Consider the following 24,951-nt stretch of genomic DNA (forward strand, 5'->3'; position numbering starts at 1 on the left):
TTTCGTCCATTACCAGCCATTTCATTGCCCTCCGTTGCCCCTATAACGATTGATAACATGTAAAACAATCATTTTTTTTACCGTTGGCGAATGGTCAATATCTCAAAAAAAAATTAACTTTTTTTTAAATATAAATACACATACAAAAAATAATATCAACCACACAATCTTCTCTTATCTTCATACTATTTTAAACTTTCAACTAAAAAAAAACCACTTCCTTTTAACCAAATGTGGACCAAAACCCGAATACCCCACCTCCAAACACAAACACATCCATCCCAATGGGGTTCACATAATACGGAAGTTATATGAATCTGTTCAACTCAAACTCACCATATTGTTCAACTCAAACTCACCATATTGCAGTTTCCTACCTCCCCTTACATGCAGCAAAACCCAAATCTTTAACAAAACCTTTTCGCCTTTTCGGTGCTTTCACTTCAATGCAACAAACAACCACCACAACAAGAAATTGTTCCCGAAACACAAGTGGGAGGCAGTCGGAAAAGGAGAGGGAAAGGAAAAGGGAAAAGGAAAAGGAAGGCAGTCGCAGATACGGAAGAAGATCTTCCACTATGGTGGACACTGGAGGAGGAGTATGTTGTGGCGGTGGTGCGGTGCGGGACTTCAAAGAGTTCAGTCATCAGAAATTATATGCAAAGAATTGAGTTTTGGGAAGTCGTGCTTGGCAAATTACACACTCTTATGAAGAAATAGCCATATCGCAATATCGATATGCTTAGTAGCAAGCGAACTCTTATCAGTCACCGCTATACCAAGTTTAATCGGATTTTCATGAGACTAGAATCGCAAAAACAAAGTGTTGCAAATGATTTTGATGTGTACGAAGCTGTGCGGGAACAATATCAAGTAGAAACAAGGCACACTTTCGATTTTGAAAAAATATGGGAGATTGTTAGGCTATATCCAAAATGGAATAAGGCGATAACATTGTCGGAGCACAATCAAAGAGGTCTCGCAATTTTAGTTCGTTTGACATTTCTGACGCATGAACTAACATCGAGTTGAACGCCGACACAGATGAGATCCCCGACGACAAAGAAAAGATCCCCCCCCCCCACCCCCACCCCCCTCCACGACGGATCGAAATCGACAAAGCGAAATGCGCTCAACGTCACGCGGACGAAACTGATAGAAGGGCACAAGAATTGGCGGAAATGAAAGCAATGTTCGACCAACACAATCTGATCTCCCAGCAAAAGGTTGATTTGCAATGTGAGCACTTGGAGTTTCTTCGTAAGCAAGCAGAGAAATATCAAATGGTGAAAGATTTAGCAATTATTCAACCTAGCGAATAAAATATGGGACCACGAGAAGCGTAAGTGCCCAAAAAGATGGAGAAAATCGGAAAGCAATATGACTAGTTGATCGATTTTTTGTTTTTAGGACAATGGGTTTTTTTTGGGTGTGTAATTTCTTTTCACTACTAGAAAAACAGCCTTTTACAATGCTCATTGCGTGTCGTAAAAGGCTCAGACGACGCGCAAACGTGCGTCAAGGAAGGCCATGTCATAAAGAGAGATGACGCGCATTTACGACGCTCATTTACGACGCGCAATTACGATGCGCGTTCACGACACGCAATGCGCATCAAGGTAGGCCCTGTCATAAAGGAAGACGACATGTATTCGCGTGTCGTAACCTTACGACGGGTGTGTTAATGTCACGCAATGTGTATCAAGAAAGCCCTTGTCAAGAAAGTCCATGTCATAAATGAAGATGACACACATTTTTGCATATCATAATTTTAAATGTTTAAAAAAAATATTATTTATAGATTTACTAATTTTTAAATTAAATAATACATTAAAAAACTCATAATACAAAATAAAATACCATTAATAACAAAGATAATTCATTTCACTAATATCTCAAATACAAATCATTATTCCAATAGTGAGTAAATGTTATAAAAATGTCAAAGAAAAAGAAACACTAGACATATCATCATCATGCAAATGAAAAAGAAAAATAGACAACACAAAACCCCATTTACAAGTTGCAGGCTTCTCCTTTGGATGCTTGGAGTTGTAATGATCAACAAGCTACTTCTCATTTGCTAACTGCACCAGAAAAGTCAAAACCCCATTTACAAGAACATAGTTCTAAGAACAAAATCAATAGATGCTCAACTCCTCCTCCTCTTTACCTCTTATTTATACTAAACTAACAAGTAAAATGACTAAAAGACCCCTAGCCCAAGCCTTGACCTGTTTGACCTTATTTATTTGACTAGTTGACTTCCCCTTAATTTTCATATCTAACTCATAATTCCTTTGCTAAATTGTTAGCCTATAACGGATGAAGACTAAGCTTAGTAACAACAAAGTCAATGAGGAAAAAAATCATGGGAAATTGCTAACCGGGGAGTCATGTGTGATGCTTGACGTTCACTATCATCAACATTACAAGTTGTGGCAGCCTTATCCAACGGCCTTAATGTGACTCTTCCAGCTTTGGCTTCATTCATACGTTTGACTTGTTATAATACACTCCATGTACTCCAAAATCTTTCTTGTTCCTGTGTAATGGCATTCCTGCAAGTGCTCCGAGATTATTCTTTCCAAGATTTTTTTCCACAATATTTTAAAACCAGTTTTTGTCAAGTTCAACTGATAACTGGATCAAGTAAGAACATCAAGATAAGTTGTTCCAGCAGTATTGCTACTGACAATGAAAATGAGATGGGAAAGAACTGATATAACTATTATTTGTATATGGAGTAGCTTGTAACAGGCATGAGGTTGATAGTTGAGTTAATAGTGATTTCTCCTTAAGGGTTTTCCAGCAACTAATCAAATTATCAATGCAGAAGCAGAATCATATGTTGATATTATACAATGTTTTGGGCATTCTTGAACTTCCTTTCTATATATGTCTAGTGTATATAGTCTAGGTGCTAAATATACGTGGGGTTCATTAAGTTGTCTAGTCATCTTGTATTTGCGCTATTTTGAGTTTTATATCATATGATAAACATTACCTGAGTGAAGTTTCTCATATCCCTGAATTCCTTTTTTATTGTAGACTATAATCCTGGAAGTCAATAGGGTATGCTGGATAGCTTTTTTCATCAAGTCCAGTAGACATGAGCAGCATTGCATCTCAGCCATTATCAATACCTCTTCAAATGGAACCTCTTTCCAATCATGTAACGTCCGAAAAATACAACCAATTTAATTTTTTTTTCAAAACAACCTGATTTTCACTAAATTGTTTGCAAAAAGGTTTTCAATACAAATCATTTAGAGTATTCTCAGAATCACATTGCTACAAAATCATGAGGAGCGGTACGATCGCGCCTTCGCCTTGCCACGGTCTCCTGAAGAACCTGAAAAACATTAAACCACAACTGTAAGCCTGAAAGCTTAATGAGATACCCCCAAAATACCAACCACGTATACGCCCTTCCAGGCCACAACCTTCCTGTCCAAACATATCGCCTTCCGGCCCATTGCGTAATGCCTTCCGACCCATAACACATTGCCTTCCGGCCCATAACATATCGCCTTACGGCCCGCAACGTAAAAGCATATATATATATATATATATATATATATATATATATATATATATATATATATATATATATATATATCATGACAGAACATAGAACAACCGTGCATACCGGGTTACACTCCAGACCAGACGACCATACACATAACATGTAATCATATAGCAGTTCACAGTTAGCAAATCGATCAACAGATCACATAACATATCATTACCCTAACCAAGATACCAGCCTAGCCGATCACTAGCATAACATCACCCTACGACTTAGCCAACATACTAATTATGCACATACACCTTTCCAGGCCATGACCTTCCGGTCCATACCGCATTGCCTTCCAGCCCGCAACATGTAATGCCTTCCGGCCCATATCCCGCAATATCATACAACAGACAATTACCCGGATTTCCATCCGATAAAAGGGTCGGCCTTGGTGCCTTAAACCCTATATATATAGTGAGGATAACTCACCTCGAAACTGCTGGCTGAAAGGACAAGATCCCGCTGCTCCGAACTCTGACACGAACTCCTCCACTAAACATCAAAACATACAACTCAATAAATACTCTTAATTACCAAAATACCCCTGAAAAACAACTGGTCAACCCTGGACAAGTCAAAGTCAACCCCTGACTAACCCTACTCGCCGAGTCCTTATGCTCAGAACTTCCCTCAATTAGCGACCCAACTCGCCGAGTCACCCCAAGACTCGTCGAGTCCAACAACTCTGAGTCCACTCGCACCCAACTCACCGAGTCATCCCTTGACTCACCGATTCATCGACTCAACCATAAATATTGGGACTTCCTCGACAAGACTCACCGAGTCCAAATGGACTCGTCGAGTCCAAGGCTATCTTCAACCTACCCGCCGAGTTGTTCTTCCAACTCGTCGAGTTCTAGGCCATCTTCAAGCAACTCGTCGAGTCCACCCATGTGACTCGTCGAGTACCACCAGTCTGAATCCATACAGAAGCATCTCAGGCCATGCAATTGATCCAAAACATAGATCCAACCTCCTACAATCCATCCATCACGTAAAGTGGCAAACTTTACGTGAATCTAAAGAGATCTAAGCCTTATTCACCTTAGAACCAAGGTTTGGGACATGGTAGCTCCATTAACAACACAAGAACAGGGGCTTTAATGCTCTTAAGATCTTCTCCACTCTAGATCTGAGGTAGCAACCTCAGATCCATCCTCCAACTTCAAGATGCCACACAACCAAGCACCCCACACAACCCCAAAATGAGAAACTAGGAAAACACAGCCTAAGAACGAAAGTATTACCTCCAAAAGATGCCTCAATAGCAATGAAACTCGAATCCAAGCAAAGCCCTTTGATCCAAGCCACTTCTCCTTCAAGATTTCTTCAGCCAACACCTCTCCAAGCTCTAATTTGCTCAATAATGGGACTCTCCACGAATTTAGGGTTTCTGGGACTCAAAGGGGGAATACGGGAGGCTATGGAGGGGCATAATGCTCTTTATATGGGGCTCAACCCCGAAAATTAGGGTTTTCTCTATAGAGCACCTACTCGCCGAGTCCATCTTTGGACTCGCCGAGTAGGCCACTTGACACGCGACCATAGTCGCGACCTGACTCGCCGAGTCTATCCATGGACTCGCCGACTCACCCTCCGAAACTTACACTTTTAGCCCTTCAACTCTACTCTTGCGATTCCGGGATGTTACAAATCAAGACTCATCACTTAGTGTAGGCCAATCGAAGCCATTATTACCTTCAAAGAGGAAAGTTACAGCAGAATCCTTCTCCAATAATCCCTTACCTCTTCATTTATCAATTCCAAACAAACGTGTAGTTCAAATAGATGCTCATGTAAATTCATGTTCACCTCGTGTGTCACCACTCTCTGTGAACAAGAAACAAACGCAAGTACAAACCACACCTAATGGTCAACCGAATAAAAGAATGATGAGAAATTAGTCAATGTCAATTACATTCTTTCTTTCTTTTTATTAGAATTCCAGAAAACCATCATTATACATGTTTTATATAACGAGAAAACATTTTATACAAGTACCTATTGGTTGGATTCCTCATAATCTTTTTTCAAAGGAAGAACTTTGAGGAGTATAGGATGGACCTGATGATTGAAAGATTAAAGATAGTTTGATTGATTATTTGCTAAATCATAATTAGGGGTGTCAAAACTACCTGAACCCGACTAACCCGATCCGACCCAAACCGGAATAAGCTTAAATGGGTCGAGCTTAATAGGGTCAAAAATTCATAGTCGGGTTATTTGGGTTAACCCGATAAACCCGAACTATAATTACGGTCGGGTTCGGGTTCGTTGTATATCATTTTTTCGGGTTCGGGTTGACCCGAATAACCCGAATAATAATACTTAATCTCATCAAGTACTTGAAATGCCATGTTAGATCATTAATAAATACGATCCTATTAACTAAATTATTTTTGATCTTCCTAGTGAATCTATATTATACTTATTAATTTATGTTATAACTTTCTCACTGTTGTCTTTTTTTTCCTCACTCTTGGCTTTTGATGCATCATGTTTGATACTATTTTTAATTCGTTTGTTAATTTGCAATTGATATATGAGTAATACCACCAAAATGTTTAATTAAATAAGATGTGCACTTACTTTCTTCCTAGAATCACTTGCATGGACTTTCTATTATTCATGCACCCAAAATGTTCAAAATGTTCCGCCATAATGATAAACAAACTGCTTCAAAAGTAAACCTTATGTGAATGATAAATTCAACCAAGTTAGTTAAAAAGAATGTAATGTTTATTTATTTCTAATAGATTATGAAAATAGGAAAATTAGATTACATAATGGATTACCAGTATCAACCCGACTAACCCAATTGACCCGACTCTATCATTCCGAAACCCGATTGACCCGAACCCAACTAACCCGTAGCTTAATAGGGTCGGGTTTCGGGTGATTTTTTCAAATTAAAAACCCGACTAACCCTACACAATTAACCCGAAACCCAATCGGGTTGACCCGATTAACATCCCTAATCATAATCTAAAGTATATATATATATATATATATATATATATATATATATATATATATATATATATATATATATATATATATATATATATATAAGACTAGTATGCAGACCTGATATAGTGGGACAACATTCTGGTGGGCCATAATAATCTTTGCAACTGCACCAGCTGCATTGTCCCTTACTGAATAAGTGAACTTACCAAGATTTTGTTTTGTCTGGGATGCTCCATCCTGCAAAGGTGAATGTAAGCACTGGATGGCCATAATGTACACAAATAAGATTTAAGCTTTTCTTGTGTAAGATTTAAGCTTTTCTTGACAAAAAAGAAACTGTGGGACAGTAATGCAGAAACATCTAGATAGAAGGATCTTTGTAAGTTCAACAATATATAGACTATCTTAGTTATTTTTTGTGTCGTTAAGTTGATCTTTGTAAGTTCAAATCCTGCATTGTGAAAAAAAATTATAAAATAAAAAAACAAACCTGATTAAGTAATTAAGATTGTCATTTTTTCCAGGCTTCACTTCACAATTCAGTATTCACATTGATCAATTAATTCCAGGCTTCAGGCAAGACTTTAGAATTCAGACTTCATACTTGGAGTTGGAGAATAAGGCAGGAGTGCTGATTGACTGATTGTCTCATCAACAACCCCTCCTGGCCCTTTATATGCTTCACCCCTGATTCATAAGCAAAAGAAAATAAATAAAATAACCAAAACCATTTTTAAAAAGAATGATGAGTGTTATGAAGTACACACTTACATGAGCAGGCATGAGCAGCTGTTAGAGTATCTACAATTAGAAAACAACTGATTTTCAGAGATGGAAGCAACAACCATTCTTGAAGAGAATCATTTGTAACTTACTTTTCAAACCAATCATGGCTTATTGGCTTAAAGTCTGACCTTTTCATGGAAATAGATGGAATGTTTCACCATAATCTTCAGGGCCTCTTCCAAATATCTTGAAGGAAATAGGAAATTACAGTTATTGATTAACAAAATAAGATATAAATAATTGAAAAGGATACAACTCTCTGCAAAAATATGAAGTTAAATCTATATATAGCAGTTTCTCTAAAACCTAATTTCAGCACTATGCAAAAGGTCTATTAGTGTTTAAACCCCCTTTGGTTCAATATTATTGATATGTAAAATCAGAAAAATCCATATTACATATTTGGTTGCAGAAAAGAAATGCCTCATGGCTGATGCGATAGATTAAGTGGTCTAATGAAGCTTAAAATTTGGTTTAGACATTTTAACAAACACATAATGTGCACATTCCTGTTGATCAGAATACATTGACTTTCAATTCTCACAGAACCTAAAAATTTGAGAAATAAATACAGGAAAGGAAACCAAATGACATTTTCTAACAAAAACTAATCAACCAAAGGTTGATTTAAGAGCATTGTCTGTGATATAATTATAATCTTTGTTTGGTAGTAGCAGAGATCGGTCGTCAAATGGACAGGTTAGATTAATTCGAATCGCTCATGCCCTTTTGCGCCATAAAGAAAGAGTACATACCTGGTTTGTCTCCGATTCAGAGTAGGAGATGATTTCTCTTGATTCCAGTAACCTTCATCAATTGTTGCTAAGTTTTGATTTTGGGGTGCTATTTCTGATTTGCATAGTTGAAGGATATAAGAACAAATGCGATGAACTCAAACTCTATGGTTTCACACATACATACTTACAACTCACACAAACACTCACACACACACACACATACATATACACATACATGCATTATCACAACATACATACATACCATAGAAGGATGAAAGAGAAACTTATTTATGAAGCGAGGGTGTTACAGAGAGGGGGGGGGGAATGAAGGTCGATCCGTCGGTTGGAGATCTAAGGAGAGAGTGAGCAGAGATCTAAGGAGAGAGTGAGCAGGGTACTTTAAAATTTTTGGGGATTTCCCCCCTTTAGCTATTAATGAAGGACAGCATAAAACCATGTTTCTGGTGGTGGCGGCTGCTAGGTTTTACAGAGAGAGAAGGAGGGGAGAAAATGAAGGTCATCGATAGGTGGAGGGGAAAGAATGAGCGGGTCTTCCAAAATGTTGGGGGATCTAATAGACGGGGGTTAATTTTTGTCGATATCATTTCCTGCCTAAAAGGCGTGTTTCATTAAAAAAAAATAAATAAATAAAAAAAAAAAAAAAACCGACACCCTTAAACGACGCACATTTTATGAAAGGCGCCCTCCGCATTTTTTTTCTTTTCTTTTCTGACATTAATTTTAGGGCACGCATAAATGCGTGTCTTCTATCCTTAAGATTTTTGAAAACTGAAAATTATTTTTGGGGCGCCCACAAATGCGTATCCTCTATCGGTGTGTGTCATTGTTTGCGCGTCATTAATGGTCTGTTTTCTAGTAGTGTTTTCTTTTTCTCATTTTTAATGTTATGGTTAATCTAGGAGTTAATTAAATTGCATGTTTCGTTTTTTTTAATTAATCCAATGGGATTAAAAAAATAAATTGAAAAAGAACAATAAAAAATAAATAAATTGAAAAAAATTAAAAAATCGAAAAGAAAATTAAAAAAAAATGCTAACAAAGAAATATAAACACGTTATAATTAGTTATCCATTTCCTACATTTGGTAAAAATCAAAAATAAAATTAAAAAAAAAATGATAACAAAGAAAGATAAACACGTTATAATTAGTTATCCATTTCCTACATTTTGTATTATAATACCATTTTGACATGGCATATGAGGTGGTGTGTTTTGAGTGAGATGGCATCTCTTAACTAGTTGCCCACATCCACAAGTGTAGTAGTTTTCTGTGTATCTTAATCCTTCCCAAGTGAACCCCAGAAAGAGAAAAATTTTCATCACATTAATTCTTCTTTAAAAGGCTGAAAATCTCAAATGGAAATAATCTGGGAAAAGTATCTGTTGTCACACTCATATTTACAAGTATGGAAGTCATTGTTAAATGTTAGGTATCTTCAAGTCAAGAATCAAATATTGTAATAAAAAGAATTTTTATTTCTCTGTTTACACTACACTACACTTTGTCATCTTACGGTTTGTTTTGCATCTTTTAACAACTGAGTTTTGTCAAAAAGCATAATATTTGTTTTCAAACATCAGTTGCAGAAAGTCATCGTATTAATTAGTCATTGTTAACTCTTATTTTCATCTTTTAATTAACTACTATTTCCCTGCTGAAAGTTCTTTTCTAAGTATTTTAATGATCGTTGAGAGAACCTGGGAAAGAGACTATTTTTCGAATGGAAATAATCACAAAATTTAATCTATAACAAACACTGCACATCCTAGTATACATAAGTTTTCTTTTCTAGTTCTTCTTCTGTATCATGGAAAAACCATTGCATGTGTTTTTGCTGATACTTGAGCTATATGTTCTTCAATCCACATTGGCAACTAAGTTTTCATCTTCACGTGAATCATTGGCACATGATGACGAGTGCTCTATGTTATTCCAGTTCAAGGAGCACATCTCTATAAACCAATCTGCATCTGATCCTCATGCTTATCCAAAGGTTGCTTCATGGAAGCTTAACAGGAGCGATTGTTGCTTATGGGATGGAGTTGAGTGCAGTGGGAAAAGCTCAGGTCATGTGATTGGGATTGACTTAAGCAGCAGCTTTCTTTATGGCCCCATTAAATCCAACAACTCTCTCTTCAACCTCATCCACCTTCGAACCCTAAACCTTGCAGATAACGATTTCCAATTCTCACAAATTCCATCTGGAATAGGACGTCACTTGCATTTAGCAAATCTAAATCTCTCCTATTCTCTTTTCGGAGGTCAAATCCCGAATGAAATCACACAACTTACCCAATTGGTTTCCTTGGATCCACTACAAAAAAGTTCTTATTAGTGACCAATTTTTAGTGACGACCTAAAATTTAGTCACTAACAACATCTTTTAGTCACCAAAAATTTAGTCGTCACTGAATTTTAGTAATCCTACAAATTTAATGACCAATTATATGTGGTGGTCACTAAATCGGTCACTATACCATGAATAAGATTAAAATACTTTTGTTTCATATCAAAATAACTATTAGTGACTAAAAAAATGGTCACTGTGTTAGAGGCCTAGTGACCAAAAATAATGGTCACTGTATTGAAGGTTGGGTGACCAAAAATAGTGGTCACTAACTACTATTTATTATTCTAAACCTACAAAGCTAAACTATGACCACTAAGTGGTAATTGATTTACAAATTGAAAAAAAAAATTAATGACTATCAATTGTTGTCATTAATTAATATTTTTCTTATTTTTGAAAATGACTAGAGCTTTATTTTCTTTACGAACCTAATTTTCCAAAGACTCAGTTTATTTGACAAGTTCTTATCTAAGTCCCTGTAGACTCCTCCACAGCTAACCAAAACCTTCTTCTCTAATATATTTACTATACTACCCTTCTCAATATAGACGACCTTGGACCCTTTTATCTTTTACGGACTAGGGCAAAAAGTTGAGATCCTAAAATTATTCTTGGGCATCTCTCGTCAACACATCTCCCCTATTTGCCCTAAATCAACATACCAACCATCGGGCGGTTCGGCACCAGCATCGCCGGTCAATCTTTGCCGATCCATCGTCCCCTATCCGTCGACTCTGGTCAATCGTCGCCGGTCCACACCTTCCCATGGAAGCACCTCGGTTCTCCACTAGAAGTCAAACAAGTACCCTTTTCTCTGCTCCGACCATGGATATAGCTACATCTTCTACTCTCATGTGGCATACTTCACTTTCCTGCTAATTAACTGTTCAATTGCTAATCGATCAGATCCTGATTCCCTTCTACCAAATAATAGCTAAAATCATAGCAACTAGAAACATGACTTTCTCAACAAACAGAAAAGCTTGATTAAATTAGCACATAGTTTACAATCAGTTGCTTTTTTGTTTATTCTGTCATTCTACCAAATTGTTGAATTTTTACAATGCTCAGAGGTTATCTCCATACTTCTCTTTCCTCAGTCACAACGGAAATCCAAATTCCACCTGGCAAAATTCTTGGGGCTTTTGAATTAGTAGTTGAGGACTAGTGACAATAACTTGGTGTAATATCTTATCTGTAACACCCAATTCATGAAATTGATCAATCATCAACTTGAGTTTTCCAACTGAACAACCTAAAATAAGTGGCCAGCTCTTGATTGCTCGATGAATACTAACCTCTGCCACTTGTCATGAAATCTTGTCACATGAATTGACAATTTACCATATAGCATGATAACTTAATCTGGAATTTCATTTAACAATTCTGATATTGAGCATCGGTTATTATACATACCTTCTTAGTATAAAGAAAAGCAAGGATTTCCTCATAATTTTTCTTAATGCTTGTGGAAAGAATCCAAGGGTATTTCAGTAACATCTTACCAAATTCCTTATCCTCTCCATACACCTAAATATGAAGAAAAAATAACATTTTAACAACATTTTTTTACTTTACTGATAAAAACCGGTATATAATGAATCAGAATTACATTTACATAATTGTCACCGTGGTAGCAAAGTTATAAACATTATCATACCTTTGTAAAAAATGCATTCTTGGTTTTATTTCTTTCTTAATGTCATAGAAAAGTATTGGAGGGTGCAACAGAAGAACATTTCTTATGCATAAAACCCTAGATATAATATATATATTAGAGGACATGAGATGTTTATATGCAATTTATTTAACGATATATCTTTATCTGATTAAAGTTTATTATTCTAAGATAACAATTTTTTCTTTACTTATGAATTTAATTTCTTATTACCTGCGATGCCCTTCCACAACTTTAGCCATGTTTCCATTACAAGTAGGCACAAAAATATCTCAAGTGCCACAAGATAATCTAATGCTACCACTTGAGTTTTTTAAAAATTTATCACTGTCATTATATATTTATACTCTTTTCATGATTTTTTATTTTATCATAGCATATGGACAAAGTCTTGGATGAACAAGACTTGTCATGTGACAAAGACCCTTTGAGTCTAATTCAAGTTTTCCAGTGAGTCAACAATCGACTACAAGTGAAACTACAAGTACATGTATAACACTCTATTCAGTCATTTTGTTGCTAAAGTAGCTGAGGTATTAAAGATAAGCTTGAGGGAAGAAGTTGATGTTGAACAAGAAGGAAAGAATAAAGATGCAATAGTGTTGATGTAAGTAGCTTTGAGCAAGTTGTACATTTATTTATTTATTTATTTGCTTTTTTCTACTTTTTTCACTTATCTTGAGTTGATCATAACTCATATCTAACTTAGGGGACAAAATTGTAAACTTGATTCTTGGTTGGTTTTCAGGAAGAGTTCAAATAACATCAAGAGGCACGATAATAAGTCTTTAGCCACACATGGCGCTCCCTTCTCTGATGAATCGTTGGCAGCTATTGAAGGTGCTGGAGAGGTAATATACATGAATCTCATTTGCTATTAAGACAGATACTGTGAATTTTTTCTTTTATCATAGCATATGGACAAGTCTTGAATGAATATAGACTATAGTTCATAAGTCAAAGGAGTAAGGACCCAAGATATGAGTTGGATGGTCCATCAAATCATTTGATTCTTTGCTTGGTATATTCAGAAAAGCCTTGCCAACTCCATCATTAGTCCCAAAAACAACAAGCTAAACAAGTTTTTTATGAACCTGATTTTAAATTGGACAAAACTTGGTACGTGGTTCAAAGTAGTGCCCCTCGTATATTGTATGATGTTCATGTAATGGTGGAAGAAGTACATCAAGAACAAGAGCCACATTTAAATCTAACTGTAGATTTGAATATTGACCAACTATCCCTAACAAGAGGTAATATACCATCGGAAGTGGTGGATGCCTTAACCACTTCATTGCATGATACAAAATCAAAAAGCATGTACAAATACATCAAGAACAAGAGTTTGTTCTTAGTACATGTATTTATATTTTTATGATAGAATGGATAATGAATCAATTGTCCAACAAAATGAGGGAATATGATAAGAATTTTTTTTACTCATAGATTTGACAATTAATTAAACAAGTGCAATGGAAGGAATAAATAAAATGGTAGCAAAAGAATAAAAGTTCAGCCTTTTTGCTGTTTTTCAAGTGTAGAACAAAAATTCAGCCTTTATGCTGATTTCAAGATTAGAATAACAACAATATACTTCCCTTTTTCTTATTAATGCAATTTATCTACAATATAAGTATGTATTTACTTGATCTTTTGTTGGATTTCATTTTTTTTTATCTTCTTTCTTCATACCCTAATGATGTATTCACTAAATCATTTATGTATTTGTTCTTTTAGCATCTTCAGAGTTGCAACAGTCGAAAGAAGATTGTCTCTAGTAGAAGGTATCCTTTTATTTGTGTGATCAAAAGATAATAATAAGTATGTATTGATTTGATCTTTAGTTTGATTTCATTTTTTTAACCTCAATGATGACTACATATTTATACCTATAATCTTATACTTAAAGTTAATTAGTAGCTTGTTACATACAAATGCAGTTCTGATTGTGCCTTGAAGATCTTGTTCCTATATAGCTCTTTGGAGGTACATTTAGGCACTGGTATCCTCCATCAATCAAACTGAAATTGGCACTAATATCCGAAAGCAGTTTATTTGGGTATGCTATCTCTAAATTAACTCTAAAATTTACAATTTTGACCCCCTCTGTTATATCACTTTTTTATATGGGTCAAAAAAAGAGTCCTTGCATTTTTCATTCCTATTTACTGTTTCTTAACATTTTTTGACCATGAATTGTCAATGTAAACATCCATTTCATTAATTTTATGAAAATGACCATTTTAACATCATATCTATATTTTATTAAAAAATTATTCTGCCAGCTCCATCCGATTTCTCAATATTCCGATGTTCACATGTAGTAGGTTGGTGGCTAGCAATTTATTTATTATTAGTTCTAATAACATTAGATTATGGATTCGTAATTAGGTTCGATTTCATAAATAATTCAGTTTTTATGAAGAAGATAAAGGTAAAATGGTCATTTTATTCTGGAGAAATGACCCGTAACTTTTACGAGGCGAAAAATGTTAAGTAGTAAAATAGGGACAGAAAATTCAGCAAGATTCATCTCTGCTCTAAATTGTGTATCCAAAAAAAGTGATACAACGTAGGAAACTGCAGGACTTCCTTTTCAGTTTATGCCCTCAAGAGCTTATTCAAGCTTATTCCTGCTTGTGAGGGCATTTTTGTCCATCACTTTCATGGCAGAGTAGTTTTGTGTCTCGATCAACTCAGAAAGATAAAAAAAAAATTAGTGACTATCAGTTGTGATTAATACATTCTTATGCTCCTATGCAGGTAGGTTGGAACTTTATGGAGCATACTCAAAAAACTTGCTCCTCATTATCTGGAAGAAAATTCAATTAAATTTACATTTAATCTACATTGATCTTTATATGCATGGATTTTGATTTTTAAAAATGACATTTAATATTTAATATTATAAATGTGAAGTTTTATTTGGTTATTGTTGTATTGTAAAGATTTATAGCATTTGCGTTTTCTTTTGTCTAATTGTATATTGTTATATTTCATATTAAAATCAGTCATTTAATATTTCAATAATTCCTTAATTATTGACCTCTTTTTTTTTAATTGAATAAATTAGTGACCACCTGTTATAGTCACTAATTGGATATACCAGTGACGAGACGACTTTCTATGGTCATTAATCCAACAAGACAGTAACGACTTTTATTGGTCATTAATCCAACAAGACAGTGACAACTTTTATTGGTCACTGAGTATATATAATAGTGACGACTTTTATTGATTATTGACAACTTTTAATGACGAAACTCGTCGTCACAGATTTAGTGACGCATATATTTTAGTCACTATTTAGTTACCATATTTTATTTTGGTCACTAACTCGGTTTTGTGACGGACCTGTAGTGACGAAAAGTGACAACCGGAATTTTGGTCACTAAATCATTTAGTGACGACTAGTTCTATTGCTAATGACCATTTCACTTTGGTCACTAATTGACATCTTTTTTGTAGTGATCTAATTAGAAACCCATTAAAACTACAAGCTCTTAGCTTCAAAAACCTAGTTCAAAACATAACGGATACTCTGAGAGAACTCATTCTCTCAGGGGTCAACATAGATTCTGAAGTACCTCATATCTTGACCAATACATCTTCCATAACATCACTCGTTCTTAGAGATTGTGGGCTTAGGGGTGAATTCCCAACAGGTATATTTCATCTACCAATGCTGCAACATCTTGACATGCGTGGTAACCATGATCTTTCTGGTTATTTACCAAAGTTTCATTCTAAAAGTCAACTTAAAGATCTGATCCTCGCTGAAACAAATTTTCATGGCATGCTACCGACGTCAATTGGGAACCTCATGCACTTGAATCAGTTGGATGTAAGTGGTTGCAATTTCTCAGGGCCTCTTCCTGGATCAATCAGCAACCTAACACAGCTTACACTTTTGAAGCTCGATCATAATAGGTTTTGGGGGCGTATTCCGTCTTTGTTCAGCCTATCAAAACTCAGTTATCTGATACTTTCCTCCAATGAATTTGATGGAAGGAACCTCTCTGCATGGCTTGGTAAGCTTCCAAACCTCTTGTATTTGGACCTTAAGCTTAACAATCTCAGTTGTGAGATCCCATCTTCTATTGAGAATCAAACACAACTTAGAGAACTTTACCTCAACTATAACAACATGGTTGGTGAAATACCATCCTGACTTGCGAACATAACACACCTTACAGACCTGATCCAGAGGTTTAATGACTTCACAGGCCGAATTCCCTCTTTAGAAAGCCTCTCAAACCTCAACGTTTTGTACCTCTCCCTCAATAATTTTGATAGATGGAAGCTGCCTGATTGGCTTGGTAAGCTAAATAAGCTTACTTATTTGCAACTTGTTGCTGTCAATCTGTATGGAGAGATCCCATCATCAATTTTTAACTTGACCCAAGTTGAAGATTTATTACTGTCATCGAATCAGATTGAAGGTCGGGTCCCACCTTTTCCAAGTACCATGACAAAGCTAACGAGCTTAATCCTTCAAAAAAATCAACTGAAAGGCCCCATCCCAAGGTCATTTCTGAATCTCCACAATCTTGAAGAAATTGTGTTGAATGATAACAACATGAACACCACAGTGGAGGTTGACATTTTCCTTGGTCTTAGGAATCTAAAGATTCTCACTCTAGGGGGAAACCGAATCACACTTTCTGTCATGACCAACATCACCAGTGATAAGCTGCCAAAGTTTGAAATATTAAGGTTCGAATCCTGTAACTTGAAAGTCTTCCCTGACTTTCTGAGATTTCAAGATCAACTGCAGGAAGTGTACCTTGATGACAATAAAATTGAGGGGCTAATACCCAACTGGATTGGGAATATTAGCAAAGAAACACTGCATACACTTTCTTTTTCTAAAAGTTCCCTAATTGGTTTTGAGTAGCATTGGCCAGTTCTTCCTTAGGTTGGTTTACGATTATTAGACCTGCGTCATAATGTGTTGCATGGATCGATCCCAGTTCCATCATCAACCACCATGAACTATGTGGTATCAAACAATAAGTTGTCTGGAAAAATTCCACCATCCATATGTGATTTGCACTCTCTCCAGTTGCTTGATTTGTCGTTTAACAACATCAGTGGCTCAATTCCTCCATGCTTGGAGAAACTAAACAGTTCGTTGTTAGTGCTGAATCTTAGGGGTAACAAATTACAAGGAACCATTCCCAATGCTTTCAGTAATGGAAGCAAGCTTCTAATGATCAATTTAAGTGAAAATCAATTAGAGGGAAAGATACCAAGATCATTGGAAAACTGTGCGTCACTCCAGATCCTTGATCTTGGAAATAATCGTATGGAGGACATGTTTCCCTTCTGGCTAGGAGCACTTTCAGACTTACAGGTTCTCTTACTTCGGTTTAACAAATTTCATGGTGCTTTAAAGATCCCAAGTAAAACCAACTTCACATTCTCAAAATTACGCATCATCGACCTCTCATTTAATTCATTTTCTGGTGATCTTCCACATCGGTACTTCAAGGATTGGTCATCAATGAAGGAGACAGAAGAAAATGCAGCATATATGCAAGCAAATGTTAATATTTTTGGGGAAAAGTACTTCTGGTTAGGAAATTATTCATACTCGATGAATATGACTAACAAAGGTGTAAAGACGGAGTATGAGAAAATTTTGAACATCTTTATAGCGGTTGATCTCTCAAGTAACAAGTTCCAGGGGGAGATTCCAGAAGCCATTAAAGCCCTTAGTAATCTTCAGTTGCTCAACCTTTCCAATAATGAGCTTTCTGGTATCATTCCATCATCCATGGGGAACCTGACAAATCTTGAATCATTGGATCTTTCTAGTAACAAACTCTCTGGAAAGATTCCTCAAGCGCTAGTACAACTGAATTTTCTCGCATTCATAAATGTGTCATTCAACAAACTCACTGGCCCTATACCTCAAGGTGGACAGTTCAATACCTTTCTGAACATGTCTTACATGGGAAATTCAGCACTTTGTGGTGACCCTTTATCTAAGGATTGTGGAGATCCAAAAGCATCAGAGCGTCCAACAATCTCATCAGCTGAAGCTACTTGGTCTGACTTCCCAAGTGGATTTGATTGGGTTTTTATTGTTACAGGAGTTGCAAGTCGGCTAGTGATAGGGGTTCTTTTTGGAGGCCATCTAACCACAGGTTGTTACAAGTGGTTTCTAAAAAGATTCAGAAAGTGAAAGAGGTGAGGAGAACAAATGTGATGGGAGTGAGGGAAGGAAGACTTCTAATTTATTTCTCAGATGAAATTATTAGTGGGCATGTATACAGAGTAATCTATAGTTTCTGTCCATGGCGTATTTTAGGCTTGGCCCATGTATTGTATTTTGTAAGATATAGATATGAAGAATAATAACCCGTCTCCTTTCATGGGAAAATATGACTGATGGCATGGTATTAGAGTTGTATCTCATTGCCTTAGTCTTCCTTTCTCTCTCCTCAATCTCTGTAACGTCCCAAAATATGACCTAAAAATTTTATTTTTAAATTAATTAAAACTATAATCCAAACATTGTCGAACAACCAAGATAAACTAAAGTGTATAAAACATCTCAAAATATCAGAGTAATCACAAAATGCAGAATAAGATGGTGTATGCAATACAATCATCATGGGTTCTTCCCTTTCGATCCTGAAGTACCTAAAACATAAACTGAAAACTATAAGCACAAAGCTTAGTGAGTTACCAAAACTACCACATACCATACATAATAAACCACATACTAGGCCCCCGCCCGGTATCGAGTCCCACTCAGCCTTGAGGCCCTCCCAGCATCGAGCCCCGCTCGGTATACAGATATGTTACTCCTTAGGCCCCGCTTGACGTCGGGCCATGCCCACGATACACATAGACATATAACGTATAATCATTCTAACACATACAATAATCACAAAGACAATAGCATACAATACAATAATTGGGCCTTGCACGGTATTGATTCCCATCTGGTATACATAGCAACACATAACACATGCAAGGGTCACGCGGACTGCTACCATCCTAGCATAATAAACAAGGGCCGAAATTTATGTCTTAGACCCGCTAAACCCAGTGAGGTAACTCACCTCATACTACTGAATCTCACAGATAAATAAATCTCTGTCTGTTGGCCCACTAAAATCCTCGCGCTACCAATCACAAAATAACATCCAATTAATAATTGGATCCCGACCGACACTAAGAGTCCAAACTAGGGTAAAATACCTTTTTACCCTTTCCCCGTCTTGTACCAAGGCCAAGGCCCATTCTAATTATCCAAAGGCCCAAAATCAACTATATTCACCTAAATCCCAAATATGGACCAATAATCCAAATTAGGCCCAAATCTCTTTCATGGGCCTCTAACCAACGAGTCCAATAAAATATCAACAACGTAGTAATGGAATTATGATGGCCCAACAAGGCCTGAGACAACTAAAGTCCAACATGGCCCAAAACCAAGAAGCACACAAATCAGAAGCCCATTGTTGAGTACGCAGGGCATACTCAGCTCGTACGCTTAGTATACTCGCTTAAAGGCTTGTATGCGCAGCGTACTTGCTTATACGCCCAGCTTACTCTTCCCTCTTAACCAACTTTCTCATTCAGCTTTTAAACATCTAAGACTTCACTCCAACACTTAGATCTGACTTCCTTAAGGTGGTTTATCACGTAAAGTTATCAACTTTACGTACATGCATGGCTTAATAAGGCTTTTCGAGCTTAACAACTGACTTAACACATGCATGAGACCACAAGTGCCATAAAGCTTGCATTTTTATAGACAAAGGGACCTAAAGGACCCTAGATCTGCCATCAATCACTTATGGAGTGAATCAAGAGGCTCAACAACCCAACCATGGACCCAAAAAGTACAAAAATGGCACCAAACTAGATCTAGCAACATGTATAAGCAGTATGGAAGATTTTTAGCTCACACGAAAAGCAAATGAAGAACAAATACCAGATCTTCAATCTCTAAGCACAACCCCAAATGGTTCACTTATTCTTCTTCTTCACAAGCACCTAAAAATCACACTTTAAGGCGCAAACTCTCAAGATCTTACTTAAGGTTCGATTTTCTGGACAATAAGGGATGGAGGCTGTCTAAACATAAACTAATGAGGCTATCACAAGGTTTAAATAAGGTGAAACACCATAAAATTAAGGTTTCATTAATCCATGTACGTCGTGCATACTCCATGTACACCCAGCATACGTGGTCCAAGATCGTGATCCAAATTCAAGCTAGTACGCCCCACGTACTAGCTTAGGGACCAATTTTGCAAACTTTTAATTAACAAGGGTGAAATATGAAACTTAAAAGTTTCTAAGTGTTACAATCTCCCTCTCTCTCACTCTCGTATCCCATCACAGTGTAAACCCTAGTGCCTTTCACACGCAACGTCTTCTTTACGATGGCAGGGAACAAGAACACATCTAAAAATCCATTTAGAATAACACCGGATAGTGCTCCCTCATCTCATCTTTTGGCACCCAACCCTACTCCGAACCCTTGCGGTTCTGCCAATGCACCTTCAGCAACTCAACAACCTTGTTCCTCAAGGTTTTTGTCTTTCAGTCAAGAATCACCACCGGTCTCTCAATGTAATTCAGGCGGTTATCCACTTGAATATCCTCCAATGTAACCACTGTGGAACTATCTACTAAACACTTTCATAGCTGAGAGACATGAAACGTGTTGTGGATTTGATCGAGCTCAGCTAGAAGATCCAAGCGGTAAGCAACCCGACCTAACTGGGCCTAAACCCTAAAAGGAACAATATACATGTGGCCCATCTTGCTCCTCTTCCAAAGTTAGATGACACCTTTCCAAGGAGACACTTTCATGAGAACCATATCCCCCACCTGGAACTCAAAGTCTAATCGACGTCTGTCGGAATAACTTTTCAGCCGATGATGTGTTTTCTGAAGCCTACTCTGAACCTGATGGATCAACTCGGTGGTCTTGAGTACCAACTCAGTCCTCCCCATAACCCACCGACCGACCTCACCCCAACATATCGGGGTCATGCACTTCTTTTTGTAAAGCATCTCAAAAGGATGTCCATCAATGTTGGCATGATAACTATTGTTATACAAAAATTCCGAAGAGTTGTCGGAGCAGGTGTTGACATCGGTTGTGCTGTAGTCAAACTCAGACAATGGGCCTTTTTTTGGACCCTATGATTGCAATGAAAGAAAAAGAAATTAGATCCTGGGGTGGTGGTGGTGGTGGCAGTACTGTAACATCCTGTTTCAGATTGTCTGATATTAGGGTTTGTGGGCTGCAACCCAGGCATGAGGAAGCCTCGAGGTTGCGAGGAGTTGCTAGAAGCATAGGGCATCACGGAACCTTTCCGTAGGTATAAGGTCCATTGGAATCGGAGTTATATCGAGCAAGCTATAGAAGTTTGAAGTTTTGGCAGGATAAGGCCCTTATTTGAGAAAGGTGGCAACTGAGTACGTTGGGCGTACGTGTGTGTACGCTTAGCGTACTCATGTGCGTGACTTTTAATCAGAGCCACCTAGTACGCTAGGCGTAATAGGAACTAAATGAAAAACCCTAGTTGAGGAGTGTCCCTATATAAAGAATAAGATGGGCTCATTCTTGACCACCATCCACAGACTGAAAACCCTCTTAAACCCTAAACCTTCGTTCATGGAGCTTGTGAGTGCATTTGAGAGCCTTTGAATGTTTTTGTGTGTTCTTGGAGTGAATAATAAGCTTTAGAGAAGAAGGAGTGAGAGTCTAGGCCCTTGGATCTGAGCATATCCATGTTGGGAGCTTCATATAGAGGTATAAAGCTTCAAACTTTCTCATTCTTTTGATTTGTGCATCTTAGTAGACTATTTTTGGGTTTTTTCCAAAAATTTGGAGACTTTATATGATATTTGAGTTCCAGAGACTATGACCAACCCCTTTGAGTGTATTTGGTGGGGTAATGTCATCAAAATCAAGATTTGGACGTTGGAATCAAGCCATGCATGAGATATGAGTATTTTGTGATAGAAGAGTGAGAGTTTTGTGTGTTGGTGACCCTATCAACCATGCAACGGCTTAAAGTCACTGACTTTATGGAGTAAGAGCTATTAGGGAGTCTAGATTTGTGATATGAGCCAAGGTCTTAACTGATTAAAACCAAATGAGTAGAAAGAGTGAAGATGGGATGTATGATGAGCGTAATTCCAGTATACCCCGTGTCCTGACAAGGTGTCCCCGATGGCCAATGTAATATCCAGATTTTACCAGGTATTTTGTAAAGTTAATTTTGTTGAATTATGAGGGGGACTCGGCGAGTTGGAGCTCAGACTCGCCGAGTAGGGACGCGGAATTGGACAATGGATCGCGCCTGGACTCGGCGAGTCCAGGATATCGACTCGGCGAGTCTGCGCTGTGTAGAGAAACCCTAAAATCCCGGGCTTGAGGCCTATTTAAAGGGCCTTATGACCGTCATCTGTGCTCACCCAACCCTTAGAGAGAGACCCTTGTGTTCTTGAGTGATTGTGGAGAGAGAGGAGCATTTCTTGACCTTGTGTGTGCCATTTAGCAAAGAAGAAGGAGATTCTAGGCAAGAGGAAGAAAAGGAGGTTGCTATTTCATGGATTTGGAGCTTAGATCATCAATCTAGAGGTATGATTTCGGTCCATATTCTGTTTGGTGAAGCATTATGCGATTTAGGGCTTAATATGGTCATTTATGGGATGATTTGATGCCCAATGGTTCCCTCCTTGTGTTGAGGTTATGGATCTGGATCCATAGAGGTCCAGAGTGTAACACCGAAAATTTCAAACAAAATTTTCAATTTTTATAAAACATAATTCCATCGATTTTCATAAAAACAACCATTTTAATTATCCAACAAAACAGTACAAAATCCCAAGATCATAATATCAAGCTCCGAACGTGTGTGTATACGGATCAAGCCGGCGCCTTCCCGTGGTCTTCACTAGTACCTGAAACAAATAACATCAACACTGTAAGCACAAGGCTTAGTGAGTTCCCCAAAATACCACATATAACACATATTAGCCACTCTAGGCTATAACTCTGTGGGTCCGTGCACCCAAACTTTGTGAACCCTCAGGTTCTAGCTCTGATAAACATGCACCACATACATCACATAGAAATCATGCAGTACAACACACAACATACATAGCATACAAATACTCTATCGCATAACTCTGGTTACCTACTCAAGGTAAAGTATAGTGAGAAGACTCACCTCGCGTATCTCAGTATCTCACGAATCCTGGAAATCCCTCGTGCTCGATCCTCCGAGCTCTAATCCAACTATAACATTATATGCTTCTAATTAACACTTTATATCTCTAAGGTTGACTATCAAAAAGGAGTCAACACTGGTCAACTCTGGTCAACGGTCAACCGTCAACTCTGACCGGACTCGGCGAGTACCAAGGCGACTCGGCGAGTCTGGGCGTATACACCAATTTCCCTGGAATCCTCCCTTGACACGTCGAGCATTCACTCAACTCGACGAGTTCCACCTAGCATGAGTTGTGGGGCCACCACGACTCAACTCGCCGAGTCTCAAAACAACTCGGCGAGTCCAGTTTGACTCAATCCACCGATCCATTCTGACTCCCCCTTGACTCACTGAGTCCACCCTCCCCAACTTGGCGAGGCCACTCACTGTGTGGTCGGGCAACATTCATGCTACTCGCCGAGTCTGTTCTTCGGACTCGGCGAGTCCGTGCCATGCATTGACTCAATCTTGCTCTAAAGGTCAGATCCAGTCCATTAATCCGTAGATCCAGTCCCTCCAAGCTCATTTAGCACGTAAAGTTACAATCTTGATGCACATACAACCTCTATATGACCATATATGATGTTTTTGACTCATTTACTACAACACAAGGTCATGGACTCCATTGTCATACATAAAGCTTGATGAGTGAGACTCTCTGGACCTCTATGGGTCCAGATCCATAACCTCAACTCAAGGAGGGAACCAATGGGCACCAAATTATCCCATAAATGACCATCATAAGCCCTAAATTGCATAATGCTTCACCAAACAGAAAATAGTCCGAGATCATACCTCTAGAGTGATGATCTAAGCCCCAAATCCACGAAATAGCAACCTCCTTTGCTTCCTCTTGCCTAGAGTCTCCTTCTTCTTGCTAAATAACACACACAAGGTCAAGAAATGCTCCTTTCTCTTCACAAATCGCTCAAGGGCACAAGGGTCTCTCACTGAGGGTTGGGTGAGCACAAATGACAGCCATAAGGACCCTTAAATAGGCCTCAAACCCGGAAATTTAGGGTTTCATTACACAGCGCAGACTCGCCGAGTCCATATCCTGGACTCGCCGAGTCCAGGCGCGCTTCATTGCCCAAATCCGCGTCCCTACTCGGCGAGTCTGAGCTCCAACTCGCCGAGTCCCCCTCACAATTCAACAAAATTAAATTTACAAGATACCTGATAAAATCCGGATGTTACAACTCTCCCCCACTAGAACTAGACTTCTCCCTCGAAGTCTCGCTCTAAAACAGCTCCGGATGCTGCTCCCGCATCATACCCTCCGGCTCCCAAGTCATTTTTGATCCCCTCCGATGTTGCCACTGAACCAATACCAGAGGTACCTCCTTGTTCCTCAAAATCTTGATCTTCCGATCCCTAATAGCCACTGGTCTCTTAGCATAATTCAGGCTTGCATCCACCTGAATATCCTCTAATGGAACCACTGCCGACTCATCGGCTATACATTTCCTCAACTACGATACATGAAAAGTGTTGTGAATCTGCCCCAACTCTGCTGGTAACTCCAGCCGATAGGCTACCCGGCCTACCCTTGCAATCACACGAAACGGAC

The 24,951-nt window shown here is 37.9% G+C and overlaps 1 protein-coding gene, 2 long non-coding RNA genes and 1 pseudogene across 4 annotated transcripts; 2 read left to right on the forward strand and 2 right to left on the reverse strand.

Annotated features, from left to right (window-relative positions):
- Positions 1 to 1,845: 1,845 nt before the first annotated feature.
- LOC145003972 (uncharacterized) lies at positions 1,846 to 6,545 on the reverse strand. 2 transcript variants are annotated; one of them, XR_013662223.1, is made up of 5 exons: positions 4,828 to 6,545; positions 4,010 to 4,072; positions 3,008 to 3,355; positions 2,388 to 2,561; positions 1,846 to 2,087 (listed from the first exon to the last, which is right to left on the reverse strand). It is a non-coding gene; the product is annotated as an uncharacterized LOC145003972 (long non-coding RNA). The 2 variants fall into 2 exon arrangements; XR_013662222.1 differs by having other exon boundaries at positions 4,010 to 6,545.
- A 113-nt stretch (positions 6,546 to 6,658) lies between these two features.
- On the reverse strand, positions 6,659 to 8,725 carry LOC145006139 (uncharacterized). The gene is made up of 6 exons (XR_013662812.1): positions 8,336 to 8,725; positions 8,092 to 8,185; positions 7,426 to 7,522; positions 7,322 to 7,351; positions 7,041 to 7,237; positions 6,659 to 6,787 (listed from the first exon to the last, which is right to left on the reverse strand). It is a non-coding gene; the product is annotated as an uncharacterized LOC145006139 (long non-coding RNA).
- A 1,177-nt stretch (positions 8,726 to 9,902) lies between these two features.
- Positions 9,903 to 18,313, forward strand: LOC145007406 (receptor-like protein 7; annotated as a pseudogene).
- LOC145004877 (uncharacterized) lies at positions 12,286 to 14,148 on the forward strand. The gene is made up of 4 exons (XM_078963895.1): positions 12,286 to 12,730; positions 12,872 to 12,974; positions 13,861 to 13,907; positions 14,064 to 14,148. The coding sequence occupies exons 1-4, from the start codon at positions 12,612 to 12,614 to the stop codon at positions 14,146 to 14,148; spliced, it is 354 nt and encodes a 117-aa protein (XP_078820021.1). The 5' UTR covers positions 12,286 to 12,611.
- Positions 18,314 to 24,951: the final 6,638 nt, after the last annotated feature.

The sequence above is a fragment of the Lactuca saligna genome, chromosome 7 (assembly GCF_052625555.1).
Source record: "Lactuca saligna cultivar CGN05327 chromosome 7, ASM5262555v1, whole genome shotgun sequence".
In the NCBI taxonomy this organism is placed as follows: domain Eukaryota; kingdom Viridiplantae; phylum Streptophyta; class Magnoliopsida; order Asterales; family Asteraceae; genus Lactuca; species Lactuca saligna.